The sequence below is a fragment of the Coffea arabica genome, chromosome 6e (genome assembly GCF_036785885.1).
Source record: "Coffea arabica cultivar ET-39 chromosome 6e, Coffea Arabica ET-39 HiFi, whole genome shotgun sequence".
NCBI classification, from domain to species: domain Eukaryota; kingdom Viridiplantae; phylum Streptophyta; class Magnoliopsida; order Gentianales; family Rubiaceae; genus Coffea; species Coffea arabica.
The window spans coordinates 6,698,759-6,724,778 of record NC_092321.1 but is presented as its reverse complement, the minus strand read 5'-3'; the positions used below and the strand labels follow the sequence as shown (position 1 = coordinate 6,724,778).

The 26,020-nt window shown below is 37.0% G+C and overlaps 2 protein-coding genes across 4 annotated transcripts; one reads left to right on the top strand and one right to left on the bottom strand.

Moving 5' to 3' along the window:
* Positions 1-40: 40 nt before the first annotated feature.
* On the bottom strand, positions 41-2,530 carry LOC113695088 (equilibrative nucleotide transporter 8). Of its 2 annotated transcripts, none has more exons than XM_027214050.2 (2): positions 1,674-2,530; positions 41-812 (listed from the first exon to the last, which is right to left on the bottom strand). In XM_027214050.2, the coding sequence occupies exons 1-2, from the start codon at positions 2,194-2,196 to the stop codon at positions 241-243; spliced, it is 1,095 nt and encodes a 364-aa protein (XP_027069851.1). In that variant the 5' UTR covers positions 2,197-2,530; the 3' UTR covers positions 41-240. The 2 variants fall into 2 exon arrangements, with proteins under 2 accessions (XP_027069851.1, XP_027069850.1); XM_027214049.2 differs by having other exon boundaries at positions 41-935; positions 1,674-2,523.
* Positions 2,531-7,819: 5,289 nt separating this feature from the next.
* Positions 7,820-14,348, top strand: LOC113695085 (uncharacterized). Of its 2 annotated transcripts, none has more exons than XM_027214046.2 (8): positions 7,820-8,558; positions 9,710-9,762; positions 10,369-10,538; positions 11,383-11,593; positions 11,818-12,111; positions 12,203-12,286; positions 12,591-13,280; positions 13,760-14,348. In XM_027214046.2, exons 1-8 carry the CDS (start codon positions 8,282-8,284, stop codon positions 14,243-14,245), a joined length of 2,265 nt encoding a protein of 754 aa, XP_027069847.1. In that variant the 5' UTR covers positions 7,820-8,281; the 3' UTR covers positions 14,246-14,348. The 2 variants fall into 2 exon arrangements, with proteins under 2 accessions (XP_027069847.1, XP_027069848.1); XM_027214047.2 differs by having other exon boundaries at positions 7,874-8,558; positions 9,710-9,925.
* Positions 14,349-26,020: the final 11,672 nt, after the last annotated feature.

Here is a 26,020-nt window from a genome sequence, read left to right as displayed (position 1 = left end):
ACATTAAAAAAAAAAAAAAGATATCTAAAGCCCGAAGCTATTAATGCATATATGCTATGTTTCTTTATTTGCACGTAAAAATAAAACACCACAGATGATAGCTGATCAGTTATAATGGGAACATTTCGTACAACTAAATTTACCACCATATATCCTCCGGTCGCCACCCCGGACTGAACCACTGAAAACCTGATGCCAAGGATCAGTGGCTGCTTGATGCGAATCAGGTCTCAGAAGCATCTAAATAAGCCAGAACCAGCCGAGAACTGAGCCTGCAACTAATCCTATTCCGAGGAACACCACCATGACAATAGCAGCTATTTCTGCCTCTGGAGCTGCCACTGCTTTAGGAGCAAGAATCATGATACAGCTTGTCAGATATCCATTGGTGAGTCCAAGCATTACTGTCAAAAGAGCCACTGGCACCTCAGATTTTAGCCATTTGGGCCCATGTAAGCAGACACTAAAGAGAGGATAGAACAACAGCCTTGCTATACAACCCCATGTAACCTTTCCAATGCCTTGAACAACAAAAATTGCAGTGAAAGACTTCCCCACTAAATCAGAGATGTTGTATAATGTGATTAGCATAATCGGATACCAATCCCTTAAAAATCTTGAGTCGATGTTTTCTGCTAAAAATCCCGGAAAGATGGACAAAGTCACGGTGTAAATCATGAAAACTCCCAGAGCTGGCCAACGAATTATTCTCGCAACTTTCCAGAACTTTGGCGTCGAGTGCGGTAGAACCTTTTGAAGATGCTTGTAATGCTGTTGCATAACTGGCAACTTGTCCAATAGGTTGCTACAAACTATGCAACCCGTTAAAATTATTGTGCTGACTATAAAATATAAATGTGCACTGGTTTTAAGGCCTTTAGGCGTGTGTGGAAGTGAGGCCTTTGTTAAAATCCTCAGCACTGAAACAAGAACTCCTGTTGGAAAACAGTAAAGCTAGTAAGAAATTAGGAAATAGGGATTATGCACCCTATTCTTCTACCAAGATTTCAGTGTTTAATCTTGAGGGCTGAGCACATGTAAGTGAATATTGCCGTCGATATTTCTGTATCTAATTGCCAATAAGAACTTTTGCTGCTCAGAATGTCAAGGACACTATTTCAGTACTTGATTTGAGACTTGAGTAACCTCTGCAGTTTTCTTCCCCCCCCCCCCCCCCCCTTCTTCTTCCAATGTATACCTTTTAGTACTTTGTGAAAAGTACCACTATAAGCCACATTCTGTTTCATTAGCGCATGGATTAGACAACCATTTTCTTTTTCTTTCTAAACCAACAATAGTACACCATGAAATGCAAAGGTGAGTTAGAGTTGTTATCCTAACATGCGAATCTTGGAAAACCCGTGTTTTTTTAACCAAATCTGAAATATCTTACTTCTTGTGTCATGGATCACTTTGTTCATGATTTTAGATTGAATCTCAAAGATCAAAGCTAATATTAGGCAGCAAACCAAATTGTGGAATTTACATCGTCATATTAACTTTGCCTTTAATTTCCTGCTCTGGGAAGGAACATTTAAAGGTATAGTAACTTTTTACATTGTGAAATACATGCAGGCATTTCTGGTAAAATTAAATAAAAATATGTACACCTCTGTTAAATGAAAGAAGAGAAGGTAAAAAGTTGCTAAAAAGTGTAGTAGAAATATGTATACCTGAAGAAGCAGTTCCAGCAAAAATTGCTTGCATGTATCGTTTTGGCAGCTTTCCTGCAGATCCTATCAAGCTTCCTGCTATCAAGCCATCAGCCAAGCCACAGATCACAACTGATGAGACAATCATATAGTAGGACACACTTGAATTCACCTTCGTCCCATTGCTGTGTCGAGTCCAGTCCATTGTAGGGGTAACCATTAGGGAGAAAACAAACAAAGAAAACCCAAGGCTCATTCTGAATCTAAGATTAAAGCTATTGCTCCATTTACCCCAGCTCAGCATCACAACTAAAACTAGTACAGAAGAGCTCATGTAGGCCACAGAGAAGACTTTTTCTACATGCCTGTTGGGATAAATATAGCTATAATAATCAATAGCTGTGATTAGTGTGTTCCACGGAAGCAAATTGCCAGCACCAAGGAAGAAGTGGAGAATATATGCAATTCTATATGTGTCCCTCGGCTCAGACTGATCATTGTTACCCTTTGAACTCTCCATTTGACCTTCCTCCATTGCTCTCATGTTGCTCCAGGCTCAAGCAGTGGTCATTTAAAGCATTCCAAAGTGGGCGATTGGACATCCTGAAATGATTTGTGATTGAAAATACTCAAATAAGCCGAGCAAAGCCACTTTACGTCAATGGTAATGCGTAATTTAGCTATGCAGAGTTACTTGCATCACAAAACCAGAGACCCCAGCTTGACTTGACAAGGAAGGAAGCTGAACCAGTTTTGCTTGTTCAAGCAAGCAATCAGTTGACATGGATTTGATAGATAGATTTGAATTTCAGAATCAAAATGGAATTTGCAGGCAGCAGGCGGATTGTGCTTTACCTGTAGGGACAACTAACGGATGGGTGTCATTTGAAGTACCAACTGGCTTTATTGTTCGGCAGAATCATAAAAAGCAGGATAACTCTTTGATGTATCATATAAATATAAAAAAAAATCAGTTAGCAATTTACAAGTTAACTCCTCCTGTCAAGTTACTCATCTCTTCACCTTTATGAACATAAAATGCTTGCGGTAGGAAACATAATTGTACTCTTGTTGATAGCAACATAACCTTGCCTGCGAGACTCTAGATCAGATAATGCATAAAGAAACCAAATACAAGTCTTGAGTCTATCAAGTACAAAATTTTGTTCTCGCAAGTCGCAATACTTTGAATAAGATGGAAATGTTGACAAACTCATTCTGTTTTCCAAATGATATTTGGACTTTTGGAACAAACCAATGCTTATGATACGAACTCGACCCAGTAAGAATCAGTCTTGAAGAAGCAAGTCGATCAAGTAGCGCAAAAATCTATCTTAACCAAATTATGGAACAATAACTAATGTGCTAGATTTCAAGAGAACTCGTCTCTGAAAATCTAGTGGATTGATTATTGGTCTGAAAGAATAAGATATGTGATCATCTTGTTTTAAACACCACAAGTATCCAACCTAAATACTTAATACAGTTCAAGAAGGACCTCACGTTCCATCAAGAAACTCTATAAAAGAAGAACAACTCACTTTTATTAATTCATCTCTCAAAAGTTTATTACTTTACTGTCAAAAACGTTGCAAGGAGCTATATTTGTAACGTTACAAGTCACGCAATTAACCAAACTCAACTTGAAAAAGATTAAACAAGACACAATTTTCTAACTAAACATGGAAACCCTATTTCGGCCCTAACTTGAGACTTAACTTGGCCTCTTATTTCACTACTAACTAATAACTAAATTATCATTAAAATAATATAAAATAACATAATGATTCAAGCCTTAGACATCAATATAACTCCGGCATTAAATGTGACTCCTCCACCACTTGAATGAGATGAACACGCTTCCAATCTTCATTTTCAAGTCCTTCAATATGTTTGGGGACAATTTCTTGACTTCGAACTAGGCAAACCAGAAGACTTCATGCATGTTAGACGTGTCCACATCTAACTCAGTTTAATAGACCCTGTACTCACATCAGTTTATAATTATGCCTCAACTAGGAAATACTTTCTAAATACTGATCCTGTGGCACATCATTGACTCTGTCCCATTTTCTTAACATGATGAGGTAGGCTGAAGAGCAATATGAGGGTTGAACTCATAGGAAACTAAGTACAATTCTTAAGAGCATTTGGCGTTTTGAGGGGGAATCAAGGAATCAATTTCAGGGTTCAAATCACTTTGTACCGTAAAAAAAAAAGAAAAAAGAAAAGGAAGTTAAAGGGGAAAAAAGAAAAGGTTGGGAGCATGTTACATTTTTTGATGATCAATAGCACTATGAATACTGCAGTGCAGGCTGGCACTAAATAGACCATTGAATAGACCTTAGATGCAGCACTTTCTTACAATCGCATCGTTAACCCTGACCATTCACAAAAAAATTAGCGGGGAAGACAGAAAGAGAACAATGCCAATGCCCACCAGCATTACCCGTTGCTCCTTTAGGCAGTGCCTCTATTCCTTAATCATGCAAACAACAGTAACAAAACGCAGAAAATGCAGAATTAGCTTGAACTGAAAAGTGATGAATAGATTAAAGATTAGGAACCTCGTGATACAACTTGTAAGTAACACTTCGAGGGTAATTTATGAATTAGAGTGCCATTCTTTTGAATTACGAGATAAAAGTGATTTACATAAGATCTTTTATCCCGTGTAAATTTGTAATACACATATTACCCTTGTGATTGTAGGGATGAATAATAATGAATGTGCTGGTAATGATGTGAAAACGATTGGCAAAATGGACGGCTTTTGGCCACTCAGCTCAACCATTCCATGTTTTTCGGGGGTAACTCCAAATCTGTGGAGCCAAACCAACTGGCTATGGCTCAGGGATGTAGTTCAAGAAGATCAAATTTCAAAGGAAAGGACGTGTCATGTGTTATGGTGTGACCAAAAGCTTGGCTAATTCATGAACCATTGGAATGTGGAACTTGATTCTTTCTTTCATCAATTATCAGTGTAGCACTGCTACTACCAAAGGATCTAGGAGCTATAATTATCCCCTCATTGAAAATGTGTCATTTCAGCTCCTGCCTTTTGCCTTGGGATGGTATTTGCTTGTCATGACCTTCCACCTAACGACATTCTACTTTGGGCTTTTGAGATTTTGATTTGAGGTCGTATTAATCTTAATTCTCAACTTAAAGCCAGCATATCTGCACCATAAATATGATCTGTCCATATTTTTACTCCAATCAATCTGAAGATTTAGGAAAGTTACTGGTTAAATGCTGGATTGTGTTGAAGGCCAATTTTCAAGTTAATTAGCTACCTGTACACATGAACCGTAGAGAAGAATTTACTCCATTTTACTAATTCAACTTTGTTTGCTTAAAATACATCAAAATTACAGCTTTTTGGAGTCTAAACATTATTGCCTATCACTTGCATCTTATGGATACCCTAGCCGTAATGGGAGGGGAAAAACCGGCTCTCAATTCCTTAAATCCGCATCCTATCCAAGCCTTAGTGCCTGTAAATACGTAATTGAGTCGTCCAGGAAATTTTTGAGATAAAAACACCATTCCAGATGTCTGTAGAATTCAATCTTTATTAGACATGTCTAAAGGGAGACCTCAAAACTTACAAGAGAAAAGTAGAAAGGAACCTCATGGTCACCTAACGAATATTCGTACTCGTTGAACTGGGATTTAGGGTCTAGCTATCAGCTTTCACTATTCTATGGACAAACTAATTTTGCTCCGCACGCTTGTAAGCTCCCCAGTAAGAGAAAAGAGTTGAACACTATAATACTCGTCACTTAAGTATCCTTTGATCATTTTTCTGCTGCATTGTCTGCCAAATCTAGGTGAAGAAGAACGTATGGGGAAAAAAAAAAGAGATGTCCATCATTTTCTTCGGTAGGACCTTCTCATAGTTCCGTGGCGATGCTTCTGGTCCATTTGCGTTTGTGATGGCTCCTGAGGAGCTAGAAAGTCTTCCAGCTACAGGAAATCAGGAATATCATCATGACTTTAGCGATATAAGGTGCAAAAGAAGCGGCATGTAATGTAATAGAAGAAAAATGGTATCATGTTTAAAGAGGCTGTTGCACGTTCCCCTCATTCAGTCATTGGATCCTGAACATTAGTTGGCAACGGATGGTTACGTTATACTGTAGAGGTGTCTATCCATACCGACAGAAAATGCAGATAGTATCTAGTCAAGTAGCTGGAGATGCAATGTTCAATCTGCCAAAATGAAGTTTAATATACCACATACATATTTGAAGCTCTGTACCTGGATTCAGAAATGTGCATCTACCGGCTGGGGACACGGTGGTTGAGCCATCCTAAACTTCCAGGCATGGTTTTTTCCCACATAGCTCATAAAGTCTTGCCTTCCCTTCAATACCATAACCTCGAGCATTCTCATCCAAGCAAAAAAGCTCACGGTTTGAGAGCGTAGCACTTGCAAAATGCATCATATCCTAGATGCATGAGGCATAATACGGTGCAAGTGTAACCAATAAAAGGAACTGCAGATTCATCTGAGACCACGTCATTTTGTTCCAAAAGAACTTTTTTTAAGTCTAATTATGAAATCTCATAAAAGCAGCTTGAAAATTCTGATTTTCATTCATCGAGGAAAAAAGATACATTTTGTCACAGCTTCTCAGCCCGGTATAACAGCAAGAAATCCTAATTTTGCCAGTTGAGTCAGTCCCTGAACTTACCTAACTTATGATTCCAGAAAATAGAAATAAGGCATCCTGATTCTTCAATTGGCATCCTGATTCCCTTTTAGCAATTCCAAATTTACTTTGTACCCGATGGACATTCCAGAAATTTTCTCCTAGCTCCCTTCCAAAGGCTATTACTCCGTGGGTGGACTAAAAACTTTTAGAGAGAGGACTATGCTCTCCCATTCAATTCAGGAGAGCGTTTCATTTGAAGATGAACAATGACTGCATTCATTTTATCAAAAAAAAAAAAAAAAAAACGATGACTGCATTCATTCAAGAATGGACTAGTTGAAGTGCATCGCAAGCAATTTGTGTGTCACGAATTAGGTTTATGTTGCTAAAGACGAAAAAAAAGAATAATCTTTCAGATTAATTCACACCTAAAAGTGATTATGAAAATTGTACCTTACATGAAATGATGAAATCTTCCCTAGAACTTAGGGCATGTTTGGATGCCCTTTTTTTGGTCCAATTTTTTTTTTTTTTTTTCCTAACGATAATTTTTGGTCCAATTTTTGATAGACAAATTTTTGACAATTTTGTTTACAAAGTTTTTAATATACACACATCAATATATAAAAAAACACACAAAATTTTTTTAATTTCCTTTTCCCCTCATTGTTCTTCCTTCCTCTTCCCCCTCCCCAATCTCAACCCACTATCCTCTATCTTTTTTTTCCTCTCCTCCTTCCTCCCGCCTTTCCTTCTCCTTCTCTCCCCCCTATTCTCCCTCTCCCTCTCTTCCTCTCCTCCCCTTCCCCCTCCTGGCACCAGAAGAACCAACAACCATGGAATTTTTTTTTTGTTTGCTTTTTCTCTCCCCCTTTTCTCCTTTTCCCTTCCCCTCTCCTCTCCCACTCTCCTCCCTTTTCTTCTCCCTCTCTCCCTCCCCTGCCACCCTCACTCTTCCCTGGCTGCGATATGGTCACGCGACTAGATCTGGCAGAGGGGAAGAGGGGAGGGGAGGGAAGGGGAGGGGGAGAGGGAGGGGGAGAGGAAGAAAGAAAAAAAAAGAGGGGAGGACTAGATTGGGCAAAGGGGGAGAGGGAGGGTGGTGGGGGAAAGAGAGGGGAGGGGAGGAGATGGGGAGAGGGAGAAAGGGAAAAAAAATGAGAAGGTTAGCACTAGAATCAGAGCTGGCAGAGGTGACCGGCGCGGGAATTGGCAGCGGAGGGGTGGCCGAGAACAAAGATGGTGGTGGGTTGGGATGGGGGAGAAAGAAGAAGAAAAGAGAAAGCAAAATTTTTTTTGTGTATTAGGCATTTTGAAGTATGTAAGTTAAAAAATTTGATGATTTTTTTGGATTGGGAGACAAACTTGGCCAAAAATCAGTTATAGTAAAATTTATTATAAATACTTAAAAAATTCACCATCCAAACAAACCCTTAATTAAAATATACCCCTGCCTCTCCTTATTTTCCCCCGAATGAAAAAAATGAATAAAAAAAAAAGGAGGTGCGGATGGAGATTGGAGAATGACAAGAAAAGTAGGAAAGAACTTTCCATCCTGCGGGGACCCAACAACAATAATTCACATGTTCGGATCACCGGCTCAGATCTCTCCATTTTTCCTCAATTAATTCAACGCATTCTTAGGCGGACCCACTTGGGGTGAAAAACCACCACTACCAGTAGTGACTCTGGACTTTACGCTTTCCTCGTCCTACGGCTGACTGACTACTCATGTTTGGGAGTGCTGCGTGTGTGTGTGTGTGTTTGGGGGGGGGGGGGGGGGGGGGGGGGGGGGGGGAGTTGGTGGTGGAAGATGGGGTGCAGTTGAAGTAGGTTTCTATTCTTTTTCTACTAATAATAATGTATAATTAGGGCTTAATAAAATAATAATACAAAGCAGATCAAGCTAACAAATTAAACCCCTGCCCCACCGCACCCAACATCCTAGAGGTGCTAGAGCTTGAGAGAATGGAGTCCAAAACGACAACGACGTCCCTGTACGGAGACGGTGATAGTGAGAGAGGCGCCGGGGGAAAGCTTAGAAAACCGTCCACGAGGAAGTCCCAGCCCACTCCCTATGCTCGTCCTCCTACGAATCAGCTGCGCCCCAGCCGCGCCGCCACCGGAGGATGGTTTTCCAAGATCGTCGACCCTGCCTACCGCCTTGTAGCTGGCGGCGCCACCAAATTATTGCCTTTCTTCTCCAAAATCACCGCCGCACTTCCTCCCCCTTCTGAAAATCCAGGTAAGCAACTCCGGGGGTTGTTTTCATGATCTTCCTGCCAGTCAAATTGTTAAATGATTAGCGTAATGTTGGATACATGAAACACGAATTACTCTCCGAGCATTAGTAATTTTCTCCTCCTTAATCTGCTTCTTGCTCTTAAAATCTTTACAATGTCGATAAGTTATTGAAAATCTCTCAAGATTAATGACAACAACTCCAGTATCCAATAGACCGCAAAAGGAGGAGGGTTTTTGGGAGGTAACTAAGTTTAACGATTATCACCAGAGAGTGAGGTATATACGAGGTATTTATCAGGGTAGATGTGGTCACTGCAAATTGTATAGAAGAGATGTGGTCACTGCAAATTGTATCAGGGTAGAGTGAGGTATATCACTGCAATGAAAGAAGAGATGAGTAGAGAGGTGATAACCGTCAATTTGTGATCAAGTCTCTTAGGATCGAGTCTGGCTGCCAGATTGCGTCAGGTGTTTGAAAGATTTCCAAAGCTTTTCATAAGCTCTTCATCCATACATTAGATAATGCGTAGAGCTGTTAACCTTGTGTATCAAATAGAGAATGGGTTAGAGAGTTGCTGGAATTAGGAGCTCTAAGTACTAATAAGTTTAAGTTAGAACCACAGATTAGAACCACGCATCCATGAAAACATGTGGCCTTCCTAATTTGATTCGACTCAGAACTGAAGGCAGATTTGCCGTCAGGAGTTATTTTCTCATTTGAACTTAGGGTGAAATAATGCACCAGACTTGTCAGTAAGTATTATCAAATTTGAAAATGAAGGGGCTTGTAGGGTGTTAAGTGTGACTGCTTGGTCATTTTTCAATTGACTCACTTCTGTCCTTTATTCTTGAAACTATTGAATATTGACAAGGCATGGACATTTGGGGGTAGCAGAAGAGAATGTAGAGAAGCTTTAAACTTTAACTGAACTCTCCATACGTGAGAGCAATTCTGGAGCCTACCGTACATAAAACATCAGATTTGTCCCTTTTCATAGTGTGTAATTTCATCATCATGGAATCATTTTTATTTTCTACATTATTTTCCTGTAATTTTTTTCCTAAAATAAACATTTGATTGGGAGCTTTGTACTGTGTTCTCCCTCAGTTTAGATTTCATTTTGTAAACTTGGTAAGCATTGTTGTTGACAGATATCTTGGACGGGGTTGTAGCAACTATTGCTGAAGCCAATGAAAAATACACTGTGAGTGCCAGTTTGTTGCCTGCCTTTATATTTGAGTGGGTCCTTTTTTTGTTTCTTTCTTTTCTTGGTTGATGGTAGGTGGAACCAGGCAACAATTTTTTCACAAAAACAAACCTAAGCCGACAGGAAGGACTTGGTGTCCACTGAGACCATGCAACAAAGGGTGCTTATTTCAGGATATTCTTCTTCTTCTTCTTCTTCTTCTTCTTTATAATCTGGTTGCTTTGGTGTGTTCATTATCCTATGTTCAATGTAATTGTGAGAAAGGAAGTGTTTTGGAATCATGCAACGAGAAAATGAGAAAAGATTGACAAATCATATTAACTTTGAGAAGACAAACATTGTCATAGTTGAAGACTGTCTTGATGATATAGTTTGTGTTGGTTTTGCCTCTGAAACCTTTTGATTTAAAATTGAGCACTTTAGTGGCTGTTACTCCTGCTATTATGGTATGTGGTTCTAATAGTGATATAGAAGTGGTTAAATTACTATCACTGCTGCTTTATTGCTACAGTGAAACTGTCCAAGTGCATTGAATGAGAAATAATGTTGTAGCTTCATCTTTACATACTCCCATTTTGAACTTTTGGAATCATTTTGATGTAGAATGATGTACCCCAGTCTAATGAAAGACCTGGTCCAAATGAAGTAGCTGCGAATGGCTTAAAGAGAAATTGTCAGAGTGACACGTTTGGACAAAATAAGCCAAAGAGCTGTGACAATGATTCTCAAATTTCCAAAATTGAGCAGCTCATAAAAGGGAAAACTTTTTCTAGGTACGTTGGTGTCTTTTTTGTGTTTATCTCCAGTTATTTTTGTTCCCTTCATTATTTTTTGTTCTCCTAGCTCTTCCCTTAATGCACCATTATGGTAGCCTTACATGAAATATTTCCCTTCTGAATTTGGCTGCTTTTTGAAAGTAACAATAGTAGAATGTTGAATTTGCTTGCAAGTGAACATTGAAGAAGATTTTATTTGAAAAGGTAGAAACTTATCGGTCTTTATCAGCAGATTTGCTATAATAAAGTATGGTAAAGAATATTGGGAGAAATATTTACTACATATGTTGTTCTTTCCAACTGCCAGCTCATTGAGGAAATTGCAGTGAAAACCTTGCTTATGAGCCTACTTAAAATTGTTTATGTCTTTAGAGTCTTCATTTGATTCCTATTTCTTCCAGTACAAAAAGTTGCAACAAATGGCTTAGTAAGCAATGAGCTTGTCCTATCTTGCTTTCCAAGTAAGCCTTCCGTCATTGTCCATGAAGCATCCTGTGGATTATTCTTCAGTATTTGATGTATGCAGACATTATAGTGAATATGTATTTAGTTTGAACAGCATGAGTTCTAAATAATTTAAGGGCCTAGCTTCATATTTTAGACGTTTGCTGATGATGAAGAAATTTTGTTGATATCTCTGAGTCATTATTGTAGATGCAAAAACTCTTCCAGTCCCATCCATCTTTCATACATCACTTTTGTGGGAGCTGTTAAATTTTTTGCAGATGCTCTGCTGGTTACATGTCTATCTATAAATTCAAGTATATATGCATCATCACAAGCATAGTTTGTCACTAGTTGTGGTTAAACCATCTGCATAACTACTCTTCAATCCATGTAGAGATGAGATCAACCGATTGATGGAGATAATAAGCTCTAAGGCCGGTGATGTTTCAGATGTGGAGAGGCAAGAAAAGAACGAAATCCTGGCCATTGCAGGAGGTACTCAAGGAGGTTTGCTGGCCCCATTTCCAAAGATGGCAGATGAACGAGATCAGGGGGATATGAAGACAGCTATCGTAAGAACTGCGACAGTTTCCCCGCAGCCGAGTGTGAGTATAATGACTCTTTCACTAGTCCTATTTGCAGCATGTTCTTGTTGGTAAATAACCTGTTTTAGGATTAAAATTTCTGTTGCAGAATGAGCTTCTAGTTATTGTAATGGAGTTAGCAAATGCATGTGCCTGCAAAAGTTTCAATAGTCTACAGCTTTACTATCATCTTCTTATTTTCAATATTACAATATTTGCTGAATTGTTCCAAATGAATTCTGTAGGTGCAAGATGAAATTGGCGCATCACCTATAGATATTGCTAGAGCTTTTATGGGAAGTCGACTATCAGAACGGGGTGGTGTTCCTTATTCTGTAGGTGCTCGTCAAATTGGTGATGAATTTGCATCAAAGCACTTTATTTCTTCATCTTCTCCTCGGTTATCAACTTGTTGGCCAGGTGCCATGGCACAGGAAAAACATCTTTATACAACACCAAATCACAGAGGAAGACATGGACTGCATGATTTTCCTAGAACCCCATATTCTAGAACTATTTATTCAAAGTCCAGGGCCAAGGTATATGTGAGTTCATTAAAGTTTTGAACTGATGTAACTTTTCATTTTTCACTCGAAATGATTGCTTCTATTTTCTCTTTTATGTTGTCAGCTGACTCAGTCACAAGCTGATAGCAGGTACCTAAACACTTCGCCAATCTCCACGAAGCAATCTCAAATGCCGATCTTTGGACAGGTATAACTCATTAGTGGGTTATTATTGTTGCATCACACATTGCGATCTTTTTCTTCTGTAAAATTCATCTTTCTCTATAGCGACCTATGGTCAACTCTGTAAGAGATGCTTGTAGAGTCAGTGGTGGTCTATCCTATCTGAAACGTCAGATATTGATTGAGCTCTTCTTTGATGAGTCGTATAGAAGTAGATTTAGTATCCAAGCTGCAATCCTTCTATCGACTATCATGACTCAAATTGCTGTAGCATTCTTTATGTATATATAGAGTAGTTTGTTTTACTGTTCTTTTTTTCTGTTTTTAAGGTAAAATCAAGACATGATGTGCTTGATAGTGGCTATGGATCAGTTGGACCAGTCCGTCGCATGCGAAATAAACTTGCTTCAGAAGCCAGACCAAGAGGGTCTATTCTTTTTAAGCCTTCTAAAGATGCTCCTTCACCAATTCAACAGCCCATTGCCTTTCAAGGCCTCCTGCCTGATTTACAGAAGAATCTGGAACCTGGTGAAGCTAGTACTTCAAGACAACAGCAAGGCAACCATGCGGGAAAGGGCGTTGGGAATAACACCCATGTGAACCCATCATGCAGTCAGGCAGTAAAAAGAATATTGGAGCAGCTTGATAGTCGCAAGCCCACACCTCAAGAGAAGGCAGCAGAGATACGGCTAGCTACTGCGTGGAAGAGATCTCCTCCAGGGGCTTCCCATGCTATGCTGAAGGAAAATATCAGCTTCTTAAATCCTGAAGAATTTGGTTCTTTAAAGCAAACTGATTTGCCTGATCCGAAACTTATTTCTGAAGGAAATAAACTTGGAGGCAATTCAAAGAATCAAGTAGAATCCCAGGAGAGAAGTAAAGAAGCTAAAGATGCTATAGTCGCAAGTAGTCAACCTCCTGGCATAAACGATGGTGATGCTACAGTGCAAAGTGATACCAACAGTGGGTCCTTGTTTTCTTTGAAGAGTACTTCTTCTCAACTAAAAAGTTTCCAGGAGGTATGTAATTCTTTGTGATCATGTTACACTTGTGTGGTTGCTTTTCATGGTTCATCAGGTTATTCTTTTGCAGTTCGTATTGAGCTAGATGGATCTCACACTGTGACTTCGTAATCTTAAAATATTATCTCATGATAATGTATGTCTGAGTTTGACCTGGCATTAATATCATGAAAGATTTGGATAAAACATATTGTGAATAGTAATAGATCACATGTTGGACTAGTGTGCCGGTTAGTTTTAAGCTTGAAAGAGAGAGACTAAACATGCGAGGCCATTACATTAATTCTTGAAGTAGTTTGTTGATTGGTAGTGTCATTTGAAGGGAACGGAGGGTAGAGTTGCCTTAGTGATGTGGTGGCCTTCTGACCAGCTGAATCTGGTTACATGGAGAAACAGGATCCATGCTTGCTGAATTGATTCGGTATGACTATTGTTGAATATTCTGTTGAATCAAACTCTTAATGTCTTTATGGCAGAGGTCGAGTCTACAAAACCCTTCCCAGCATCAGAGTAATGGGAAGCATGTCAGAACGTCACAGAGTGAATCAGGCCTTGAGCCATCAAAGAAGCCACCACCACACTCATCTGGGACAAGGCCGACTTTGACACAAATTTCTGTTGGGAGGCACGATCTGAGTCGTGCCGTGTCATCTGATAATGGCTCTGCATTTGCCTTCCCTGTATCCGCCTCGTCCAGTATATTGTCAGAGCCACCAACACCCTCCGTCATGCCATTCTCTTCGAGTGAGGTGGTATCTCAGCCAAATGAATTGCCTGCAGTTCCTGCTTACAGTTTTGGCACTAAGAGGTCAACTCCAGCGCTTGTGTTTTCATTCCCATTCCCCTCGACAAGTAGTGCCTCTGCTCAAGTTGATGCAGACGATCTTAAGTTCAGCTTCGGATCCGACAAGAAGACTAGGCTGTCCTTCGGTTCGTTAGGGAAAGATGCTATCTGCTACTAAGATGGCGATATATCCATAGTAAGAGTTCCTCTTTCGTTATTGGGACGATGCTGATTTCTTTTCTTCTAAATATTGATTCACATTATAAATGTTACCTCTCAAATGCGCTCAATTTTAGGAATCAGTTAAACTAATTTTCCAAAAGAAAAAGAAAAGGGGCATTGGTTTGATTAATATATCGAAATTGATGGGTTATCTGTTTTGAATTTATGTGCCCTTTTTATCTACAAAAACTGGGGGCTGTTTGGTCTAGGGATATGGGCAATATGAATGGGTATATCCAAATATATGATACCCATACATGTTTAATAAATCATAATTATTTTATATAAATAAGAGCGTGAAGATCTAGGTTTCAAATTAATGAATAATGAATGAAACCGATTATTTAAAAAAAAAAAAAAATCAGTTACAAAATTAACGTCGACAGAAATTGACTCTCTTCGTTTCTAGCATAAGGATCAAGGAGAACAGCCTGTTCGAAGAAACGTGCAAGATACATATGGTCCAAATGTATTTGGTGGAAAATGCATCCTTTACATAGGCGATAGGTGGATCAGCACAGAAGTGTTGTAATTTTTCTTGACACTCGAGTAACTGAGCGTTTAGGGCGAGGTGGAAAGGATGGGCGTTTAGGATTGATCAGCCAAACCCAATTTGTAACGACAATGAAAAAGTACTTTCCTAACCTTTGATCTCAAATCAGAGTCTTGGCCGATGCCTTTAGTCGGATTATGATTATGATCGTTACTAGTATTTTGGTAATGTACGAGAACATTAAAATATATGTTGATTTTTTTTAAAATTATTTTTGGGGGGGGGGGGGGTGTGTGGATCGGATATTCGGATTAGTCATCCAGCTACTGATGCCGTTTGAGGCAAGTGGATCGTGCACGCATCTATTTGAGTCCCATGGCGACGAACGTCCCAAGTGTCCTTAGAGGCCCAAAGTGTGGCATCTCCCACGATCCATGTCCGCCTGGAGGACAAAATAGACTTTTGGATTTAGCAGCCAGCCGGTACATTCCCTGACACGACCGACGGCCAGATCTTTTTCTCAGCATTTTTTTTTAACGCGCACTGTACAACTATACATCCATTCATCATTATCCGCCTACCTTCTTCTTCTTCTTCTTCTTCTTCTTCTTCTTCTTCTTCTTCTTCAAGCATCTTGTACGCCTTTCAACATCGAGTTAGACAAATGATTTCGGCATTCGAAGCCTCAAATTAATATTATGGCTTCATACTTTCTTGCCTTTTTGTTTTGCAATGGTCAGTTAACTGTTCTCAACGTCTCATTTTAATCACCTCAAAGCGATCATCCAACTATGGAAATTGAGATGGTAGCAAGTGTTAACTCCATGCAGCTCCATAGGAAATAACACGATCGAGATCAATTAAATTATTTAATGTCATTTAATCCTACTCTGATCCATGAACTGCATAGAACTCAATTAATTAAGAACCAAACAATTAGGGGATTAGCGGAACCGAAAGTCTTCATTAATTAGGAGATTATGAGGAAAACGAGAGACAATTTACATTATGCTGGTTCAAAGGCAAGCCGCCTAATATATCTGTTGGCTTTCACATGGAAAGATGCAATGGAGGATCAAAGAACAATACTAGAAGAACATATGCCATTGTTTTATTTCCATATCCATAATCCATGGCGTCAAGAGTAAGCGACAGCAACACGTTCCTCAATACCCTCCCTAACAACCCCCCCCCCCCCCAACAAAAAAAAAAACCAAAAAAAAAAAAGAATTTTTTTTTTATTTGTTCCTGCATTACTACTATATATTTTGTTAAAACCAGCTGAATCACATGAACACCCCCCAACAACAAAAAAAAAAGAGATGAGGTTTGACTTAATTAAAACCGACTCAGACAGTCTCACATGATCAAAGGAACTCTCTCTGATAAAGCAGACAACATTGTGCTGCTACTACAGTATCAGAGCGTAGCTGCTAGAAAGTTGTTGAATGAATGAGTCTCGCTTACACTAAACTCTGCTGTACAGTATAGTAGCCTGTGGATGTTCATTTCGGATGGAGACGGCTGCTCCTATATAGGCCTCATGAAAGGAAGAATATCATCCAGTAACCAATCCACGCCATTAACTTCTCAGCTTGAATTTCTTTCCTTTTTCCTTTTCTTGATTGCTTGGGAGGGGGTACCATCGGGTGAGGACTCCGAAAATACTGGTCGACCGGCAATTATTCCTTCAACATGTGAGAATGCAACATTTCGCATCTCAATATGCACAAAGAAATTGCGTACGTAGAGTCCTTTGAGGTTATAACACATATGATATGAGCCACGGTCGATTGGTAAGTCCCATCCACGTCCCGAATAATGGACGTCACGACAGACGCTGCTAGCTATAACTGTTACTCATCCAACTATGTTTTCGTCCCAATCTCTCCAGTCTCTAGTCTCTAGTCTCTCACTCTTGACTCTTGAGAGAGAGTGAGTGCAGCACATGTATAAAGCAGTACAAACATGAGCAATATATATTGTGATTCCTCTCTTCAGATAGAAAAAAAAAGGGGGGGGGGGCAATTATGTCAGAAACTTTTGGGATTTAATGTGAGAAGAGAAAAGGCATAGTAATAATTTGCTTCGAGCTATACATTGCTAGATATGTTTATTAATTCATTTCTAAATTTCGGTGTTCATTTCTTGTCTGACTTCTTTTCATTTCTTTTAATTATTGGGAAGAGGTTTGAAGGGCCAATGTGTTAGTTTTTGACCACCAACAATGTACATCGAGTAGAGTGAGCACACAATCACTCGAGTACGAACCCAGCGATTCGTTCTCCACATTAGAGAAAATTGCCATCATAAGAAGCGCTAATGCATGCAGCTATTGTTGGCCAACACATATCAGATTAACTTGTTAGCACGGATCATTTCTTTGCAAAAGGTCCGCCTGTTAGGGTTCTACTGTGGATTTGAGGGTTACAATTTTTACTGTAGACTTGAGGGTTATAATAGTAAGTGATCTATAAGCAATCTTGTGAGTAACTTACAGTTTCGGAGACATGTCTTGATTCATTGGAGCCAAAACCATCCAATTCTTATCAAAGGAAAAAAAATGCTGTTGTTGCAGATGATCTAGTCCAAAATACATTATCGGATTGAAATTAAGTAATAAATTTGGTTGCTAACGAATTCCTAGCTTAGTTTTCTGGTTCAAAAAGAACAGAACCAAACTAGAAAGCTAACCAAGAAAGTTGGTGCGACGATGTAGTCAGTATTAACAAAGAAAGCTCATGAAAAGACACACTGTTCGAGACATCTTTTAGGGGGTATGCGGATCAGTCTCATCAGCGAAGGGAGGGGCACGCCTTTCGCTTTCTCTCCGTTTTTATTGTTCCTTGGCTATAAATTCGTTAGCCCTTTTCATGTTTCTGATTCGTTTCTTCAGCGCATAAAGGGAAATAGTAGTATAACTGAGAAGTAGAAATAGTAGGGTAGGAAGTAGGAAGTGCAATTCAAGACTGCGGCAGAATCAACATCTGTGAATATGCTTGCTCGCAGGCCAGCCTTGTTAGCAGGAAATAGTGGCTTCTGCGTCAGTGTTGGCTTTAGTAGTTGTAGTTGTAGTAGTAGTCGTCTTTTTTCTCAATCCTTCTATAATTCTCAACTTTGGCTTCCCACTATTCCAGACATGAGGCTCCACCAGGCAATAATGTTTGTTTGGATGATTCTTGGCGATTTTTCAATTTTTTTTTTTCAGGTGTCTCTAAGTCTCTGCTCATCTTGGAGCCTATAATACATCTTGAGGGAAAGCATTTCAGAATGTGGCAGGGGGGCAGCAAATAGCAATGCTGCCGCAAAAAGTCCCTATTTTTTGAGTTTTCATCCAACTTTTTTCTGTTTGGTTCGGATTCTCTTCAGAACTCAATCTTAATGATCCTACCATTCACCCCATAGCCCTTATTTTCTTTCTTTCTTCTTCTTTTTTTTTAAAAAAAAAAAAATTCTTTTTTCCCCTTTAATTTTTATGGCCAGGACTGGAGTAGTAGTGGTTCAACTCCTTGTTAGTTCTAACCATCTACTCTTGCTATGATGTATACTTTATGCATGCCGGACTCTGGTAACTAGAAGTAGCTAAAAATCAACACCAATTCCGTGAATTTCATTCTTGTTCAAGGAAAACCAAAACTTAAGCAAGTAGGAGGGGATTATAAGCTTCTACCATCAAGCTTTCAAAACTTCAGTTTTAAAACGATGAATTCATTTCTCAGCCTGCAAATTAAACAAAGTTACAGCTGTGGGGGTTACAGTAGAAAACTAGAACCTATATATGGACGAGGGGAAGTACGTAACCCCTTAGGCACTTCCTGCTCAACTTAGCAAGTATGTATGTATATCGTCCTCTATTTAATTTGGAATATGGAACAGTATATTGTCGGCGTTAACAATCGATTTGGATACGCAGGAAAATTTGTCTGGACATCAATTTATCAACTAGCAAGTGTCTATTTGTACGAGTATCATATGAGATACTCTAGCTAGTATACATGTGAAAATTGTGTGCTTCCATAACCAAAGAAATCCAAAATAGTTGTATCCATTGCCCCATGGTGAATCCAAATCGCAATTACTTCGTATTTATACGTGCCACGATTGAAAATCCAGGTCTTCCCAACCGACCATGGATAAGAAATCCAATGTGCACCATAATATAGGTTGAGGTCCCCCACTCTCCCTCTCCCCCTCCCCCTCCCAAGGAGAGAAAGATCAAAGAGGGGGTTGGGTGATTCAATTTTTTTAGCTTTTTACTTTTAAGTGACCCTATACTATTCAAATCCATGGTTTAGTTGATACTGATTTTCTTAATTACTTCTAATTGACTTTCTCTATTAATGCAAGTGTTCAAAGGTCCACATGGATAAGCTGAGATAGAATTTCTGCATATTAAGTGTACTTGAAGTCAAACGTGTCTGAATTAAGATTGCTACTTCGATCTACACTTTCGTTAAACCTGAAAGTAACAAAACTACAGTTTCATTTTGTCCTTTCAGCTTCTTTTTTGTTTCCGGGGATCCATGAAAGACAACTGTTGCTCAGCATTCAGCAAGTACCTTCCAAAATCCAAGGTTGAAAGTAAACAAAACACACACATTGAGGACGCCCAAGGAAGTTATGCCCAAAGCGATTACGTTGTCCCAACAGTTGTGGTAGATTGATCAATAGATTGCTGAACTACAGGTAGATAAAACTACAGGTAGATAAAATAGTGGTGACGGATTTAAGACAATTAAGGTCGACCCTTGTCTTAATCGAGTCATGATCTAGTTGGTCGCCATATAGTTTAGACAAACGGTACTACTAAGTACAAAATCGTTTATGCGCTCATGACAGATTCATTTGTGGTTGTGGTTGAGAAAGAAAAAGAAGATCTTCAATATATATGTGATGCTCAAGAAGAAAAAAGAACACAAATGATACCTACAATTTGGTGAAACAATGATTAAACTTCAATTTAAGCCTTAAAGGCGCCGGATGAACACATTGCAAGGACTTCCATGAAATAACGTACAAGACCACTAGCTCCACCCCCACCCAATTACCAACCTCCCAAAAAAAAAAAAAGAAGGGAAGAGAATTAAAAAAAAAATGAGGCATTGAGCCTCTTGTTCATGCTTATTTATTACTCCAGACATGGAAAACGACCAAAGCTCAGCAAGTTGGGTCAGCCGACGGAGAAATCTTGATAATGTTTTGGTTTTTTTCATTGCTCATGCTATATAATAGCTTTGACAATTTCGTCATCTTCAACATTTTAGTTGAATGTGAACACGGAGAACAGCAGATTTAGCTATTAGAGTTACAAAATCGCAGCCCTGACATTTTAGCCGAATTTGTTGTGCTTCAACACGTTGAATGAATTGGACTATTTCCTTCTTCCTTTTCTTTTTTTTTTTTTCATCATTGACGGAATGCACTCTTTTTCTAGACATGTACAAACTCATTGTTCATCCCAACAAATCTTTGTGTTAAGGAAGGGTACGGAACGAAAACTCAGAGGTTGTTTATTCTCTTTTGGTTTCATTTTCGGATGGTGTTTCCAATGGAGATTTGTAAAATTTAATCCAAAACTAAACTATTGTCTCACTCCTAACTAGAGGTGTCAAAATGAGTAACTCAAACAGGTTTGGGTGGATCATAATTAGATAATGGTTATAATTTGATCAACTCATTTATACCTATTTAAATAAATGGGTATAAATAGGTATCAATTTATATCCATTTATCAGTCACTTAAATTTCTTTTTTTTTTAATTTGTTGCATGTTGTTTGACAAGAAATAACAGTATTTTATTGTTATTAGATTGATAAGAAATTCAAATTTATTTGTTTGACACTTGCTAAAAGTTCAGTTTAAATGTATAATTAATTTTAAATAGGTATACATGGGTGAATTGAGTCAGCCCACTATCTACCAATTAAATGGCTTTAATGGGTACCCATTTAGACCCATTCAAAATTAATGTGTGGGTTTGGGCGGATTATTGATCCATGGACGAATTTGGACAAATTAATATAACTAAATTGTAATTGATACCTCTACTCCTAGGATGGCATTTGTCTAGAGAAGAGAGGAATGAATTAAGCTAATTTTGGAAGGAACTTATTAGTTTCTTTTTACTATTGCTATGTTTATGTACATATAAATTCAATCAAAATATGACAAATGATATTTGCATTCCAATAAAAGCCTCTAACACTCCACTCATTGTTTCATGTTCATTGAGTTTCAAAAGTGCCCTCCATCATCTATTATTCATGGCACTTCTTCTACTCTTGTTCATGTCTCAATTCATGCTTCTTATTTTTCTAAATCAAAATCATTTTTTTTCATCAACTCACATAGTTTTTACCTCAATTAATCTCTTTTTCTTATTGATTTTATAGTGTTGCTTAGAATCTAAACCAATCACTGTCTCGAAATTTAATTTAGCCACAGATGCATCCAACTATCATAAAAAATAACCTTCAATTACAATGTAAACTATCACTCTTGCAAACAATCAATATTGCCAAACTTAACAAAAATCCATTTTGCAATACATAGATTATTCTCAAAATCTTTACTTGACCATAAATTTGAAAAGAAAAAGAAACACAGCAAATACTTGTGCCAAAAAAAAAAAGTGGAGGATAATTTCGTGCATTAAATCGTAATTTGGCATCGTAGGAGTACTAGAAACTTTTTTAGGTGTACGTGCCAATATTATGCGTCTCAAAGTACTTAGGTTATCTGGTCTATGGATCAATAGAGAGACCAATTCCGACATACAATAATATATGGCTTATGATGATGTAAGAGAAATGCTGGTGAATAATGTGTGATGATGATATAAAAAAAGTCCATGTGACTATTGTATATTGCTATTAAAGTTTTAGGTCGCAGAGAAAACTTGCCTAAGTATTTGACATTTAAGTTGTACTTTCCTAGGTAATAGACATTAAAGTTTACTTTTCAACTCCTGAGATTTCAGATGACCAGATGGATATTTCCTTAATTGTAGGAATAATTAAGTAACGAAAGAATGGTTAAATTTCAGGTGGTTAAGCAGTAATTTGACCATATTGTAAATTTCAAAATCACAGGCTTCTAGGCCTAGATATCAATAATGTATGTTCTACAGCTATGTGTAGGTGGTGTTTATTAGAGATAACCTCCTCAAGAAATCAAATAACAGGAGATCACAACTGCGCGCTTTTGTTGGCTCCCCTATTCCTACTAAGCAATAGAGATGGATTCTGACATAGAAGTTAAAATTTTAATAGCTCTATTTAATTTGTCCTCTACATGAATGAATGCTGAAAATTAAGTGATTTTTGTATAACTCAAGAACAATTTTATATGAATTCTTTTGACGAATTGGCGTTTTGCAGATCTTGAAAAAGAAAAGTTATATATATAACACATCAACCAGTAAAGTATCATATTATTTGGGTCTCATATTTTATTAGCTAGTGTTAGAACACTTCTTCCCTTTGATCAGTGTACTAATTTACTGGTAAAGTTTTGCAGAAACACAGTGGCCTGAATAGGTAAAGATCATGGGCTTGTTTAAAACTTTAAGTAAAGATGTAACTCTCCTTTATAAACCCCTACTCAACTCAACAGGTATTTGTTGATATGGTATCATGTTCACCAAATTGAAAATCCACAATTACATGGTCACAAATCATTAACTATAGGGTCTTCGTATATCGATTCTCATTCGTCGTCAGTCATCATCATCATCGTGTTCACTGTGGATTGTCAATAAAGGCTCCAACATTGTGCATCACTAATTCCTTCAAGAATAAGTACAGAATGAAATCGACAAAACCACCAAGTTGGTTCACATATTTTGGTCAAGGACGTCTAGTAGTCATCTTACAGTTAAGACATTTATATCAGGTTTAGCGAAAGCCCAGGCATAACTTGTTCCGTGAAACATTGCTCTAGCTAGTTCACTGGTTACCGGCTAATGAAATTTGTATTCTTTCGAACAAAAAGGGTTTTTATCGCTACAATTCCACATCAACTCAAACAGCGGATGACCGTCCTTAATCAAACACCTTGTTAGTCTTGTTGCCTTCTGTTTTTTAGGAAATAACATTACTGTATTACTTTAGCAGAAATGGACAAAGTAGAATCCTCTAAGATTCAATTCCTGGTTAAGTGAGTTACAGTATACTATATGAAAAATATCTACTCTTTTTTTTTTTTTTTTTGTGACTACGAAGTATATCTACGTTAATCCAATCAGATTCGGGCCCTAAACGTTTTAAGTTCAGTTTTAATTGGTCTATGCCGGGTAAGGCTGCAAACGAGTCGAGCCGAGTCGAGTTTTGGCCAAATCGAACCGAGTCTCGACATAATTTCATTGAACTCGAACTCAAGCTCGAGCTCAACGAGTTGACAATTTCAAGCTCGAACTCGAGCTCGAAAAAAATAAAAATAATTATTTTATATTTTTAAAAAATAAATAAAATAATATTTTTTTCTTAATAAATAATAAAATATTAAGGATATATATGTAATTTTACTATTAAAATTTAAAAATAATATATATATACTTAAAATAAAAAATAAAAAAAATGTATATATATATATATACTCGGCTCACGAGCTAACGAGCTTAATATTTTGAACTCGAGTTCGAGCTCGATTTCGACTCGAGCCAACTCGAACTCGACTCGAGATCGATATTGAGCAGTTCGGTTCGTTTGCAGCTCTAATGCCGGGAATCCTATCTATATGGATTTATTTTCTGCAAACATGTGGAGGCCGTGTAACTGAACCAAACGCTAAAGATGCAGTAGCGACTCTCTAGTATTTGGTCTGAATCCTATTTAGTTTCTTCAACTAAAGTTTTTCTTCTCTTTTTTTTTTTTCAATCAGTGAAGTCTCTCAATCAGAGAGAGAGAGAGAGAGAGAGAGAGAAGGGGGAATGGAGAAATGCAATTTTAGTCCCCAATATTTATCCCTTATGCAGTTTTAGTCATTAAAATTTTGATAAAAAGCAAATCTAATTCTCAACATTTAGTACATGTACAATTTTAACCCCTAAAATTTTGGCAACAACAAATTTAGTCCTCAGTGTATCCAATTTAAAATAGATTTAGGACATTTAAAGAAATTTTCCCAATTAATAATAGAATTTACTCATGTCTAGTCATATGTCTGTTATAATTAAATTTCAAAATAAAGAAACAAACTAGTAGCTAACTTTAAGCAATAAAATTAAGAATTGATAACTTAATTTTTTTTCATATAGATTAACAAATTTCCTTTCTTTTTTTTTATTTCTTGGTTAATTAGTTGCTAAAGTGCCATGACATGAGTTATTTTTATTGTTCAAAATTACTTGCTATGTTACTTCTTCTCTAAGAAGTTTAATTCAACAAACATGTGACTGTACATGAATGATTCCACCAATATTTGAGAGAATCAATCAATTGTCCTAAATCTACTTTAAATTGATAATATTAAAGGCCAGAACATTTTTGCCCAAAGCTTAAGAACTAAAATTGCACCAAGTATCAAATATTTGGGACTAGATTTGTTTCTACTCGAACTTTATTGACCAAAATTACACAAATACCAAGCATTGAGAATCAAAACTGCATTTCTCTCTAAAAACAAACTAAACTTTGTTCACATTTAACTTGATCAATTAACAAAAAGTGAACGAACTCTTATCAAAATAATTATCATATGTCGATTATTTTTTAGTCTTAAGGTGATATTTATTCTTTGACAAATTGAGAATGTTGATACTAGCTTTACCAATTTACTCAATTACTTATTTGTTACACATAAGATAAACTATTTATTATCATGGAACAGGAATTAATCCATAAAAGTAAGATTTCAAAAATGGTTGAATCAACCTATAATTCAACTTCAACTAAGCGTTTGTTAAACAAAATTTTTAAATTTACTTGATAGAACAAAAATAGAAGAATACTTATTTTTTATGAAACTAGAATTTTGTTGTTGCATCCCAGATTTATTATTAGGCAATGGTCAAAATGCAAAATATAACATTTGTGCTTAGGAGTGGATTATTGGTAGTCATAGCAGTGTACGTTAATTGCACAAGACAGGTAAAAGATAGTGACGGGTTGATTTTAAAGGAAATACATGACACTGATTGTGCAATATAACTTACAACAAGCGACAAAGTTTATTGTATTTTTGGATATTACTTGTCTTAGAATGCATTTAATAAACCTAAAATTTGAAATCTGAAATATTAATCTACTAATTTATTGAATTATTGAGCAAGAAATCTGATAAAACTCGTTATCTGAATCCAAATATTGAATACAGTATGCTTCTTTGATAATTGTAGACAATTGTATACTAAATTTTATATATTTTACAATTTTGTCCTTATTCTAATTTATTCATTAATGATGCTATTATATATTTTTTATTTTATTTTATTTTAAATAAGAATTAATTATTAAAATAAAAAATAATGAACCATAAAATGAAAAAAATATTCATAACAAAACTATTCGAGGAAAAATAAAAAAGCTAGTCGATATATGTGTAATCTAGAAGATGAACAACAAGAAAAGAAAATAACATGTTATTTTGTGGGTTATTTTTGTTATATAAAAAAATACTTAAACCTTAATATTTGATCATATTTTATATTAAGTGATAAGTGAACAGTTTGTCTAGACAATTCAAAGTCACTTAATTATTAAGATGCCCCATTTTTAGTTATCAAACAAGTATGAATATATTAAGGTCTAAATCTGTTAAATTTAAATACTGAATTAAATTATCAAACAAGACTCTTCTATTTCTATTTTACAATCATTGAAATTCTAGATCCTTTGTACAAAACATTGCCCAATAAAGCAATTTGAGTGTAAAGCTGCAAGGAATTGAGGTTGAAAATTGCCCTTCCACTTCACAACTTTGATTAAATCATAGAATTGGCTTACAAAATTTTCGGTCCCATCATATATATTAAAGTTTGTAAAATTCCCTCTTTTATCTATGTTACCTCCCTAAATAATTCAATATAGTATTGGACGTACTTCAAATAAGACAGAATACCATTTTAGCTAAGAAGAAAGCTTTTTTTTTTGTTCTTAAATCAATTCAAATATATAGAACGATCTTCTTTCTGAAGTTTTATCATTAGACTCAAAAATATATGTGACACAGATCTCTTTGAATCAATTTATTCGCGCTCTAGTCTTACCAAGATTAAGAAAATATTTTTATAGAATTAG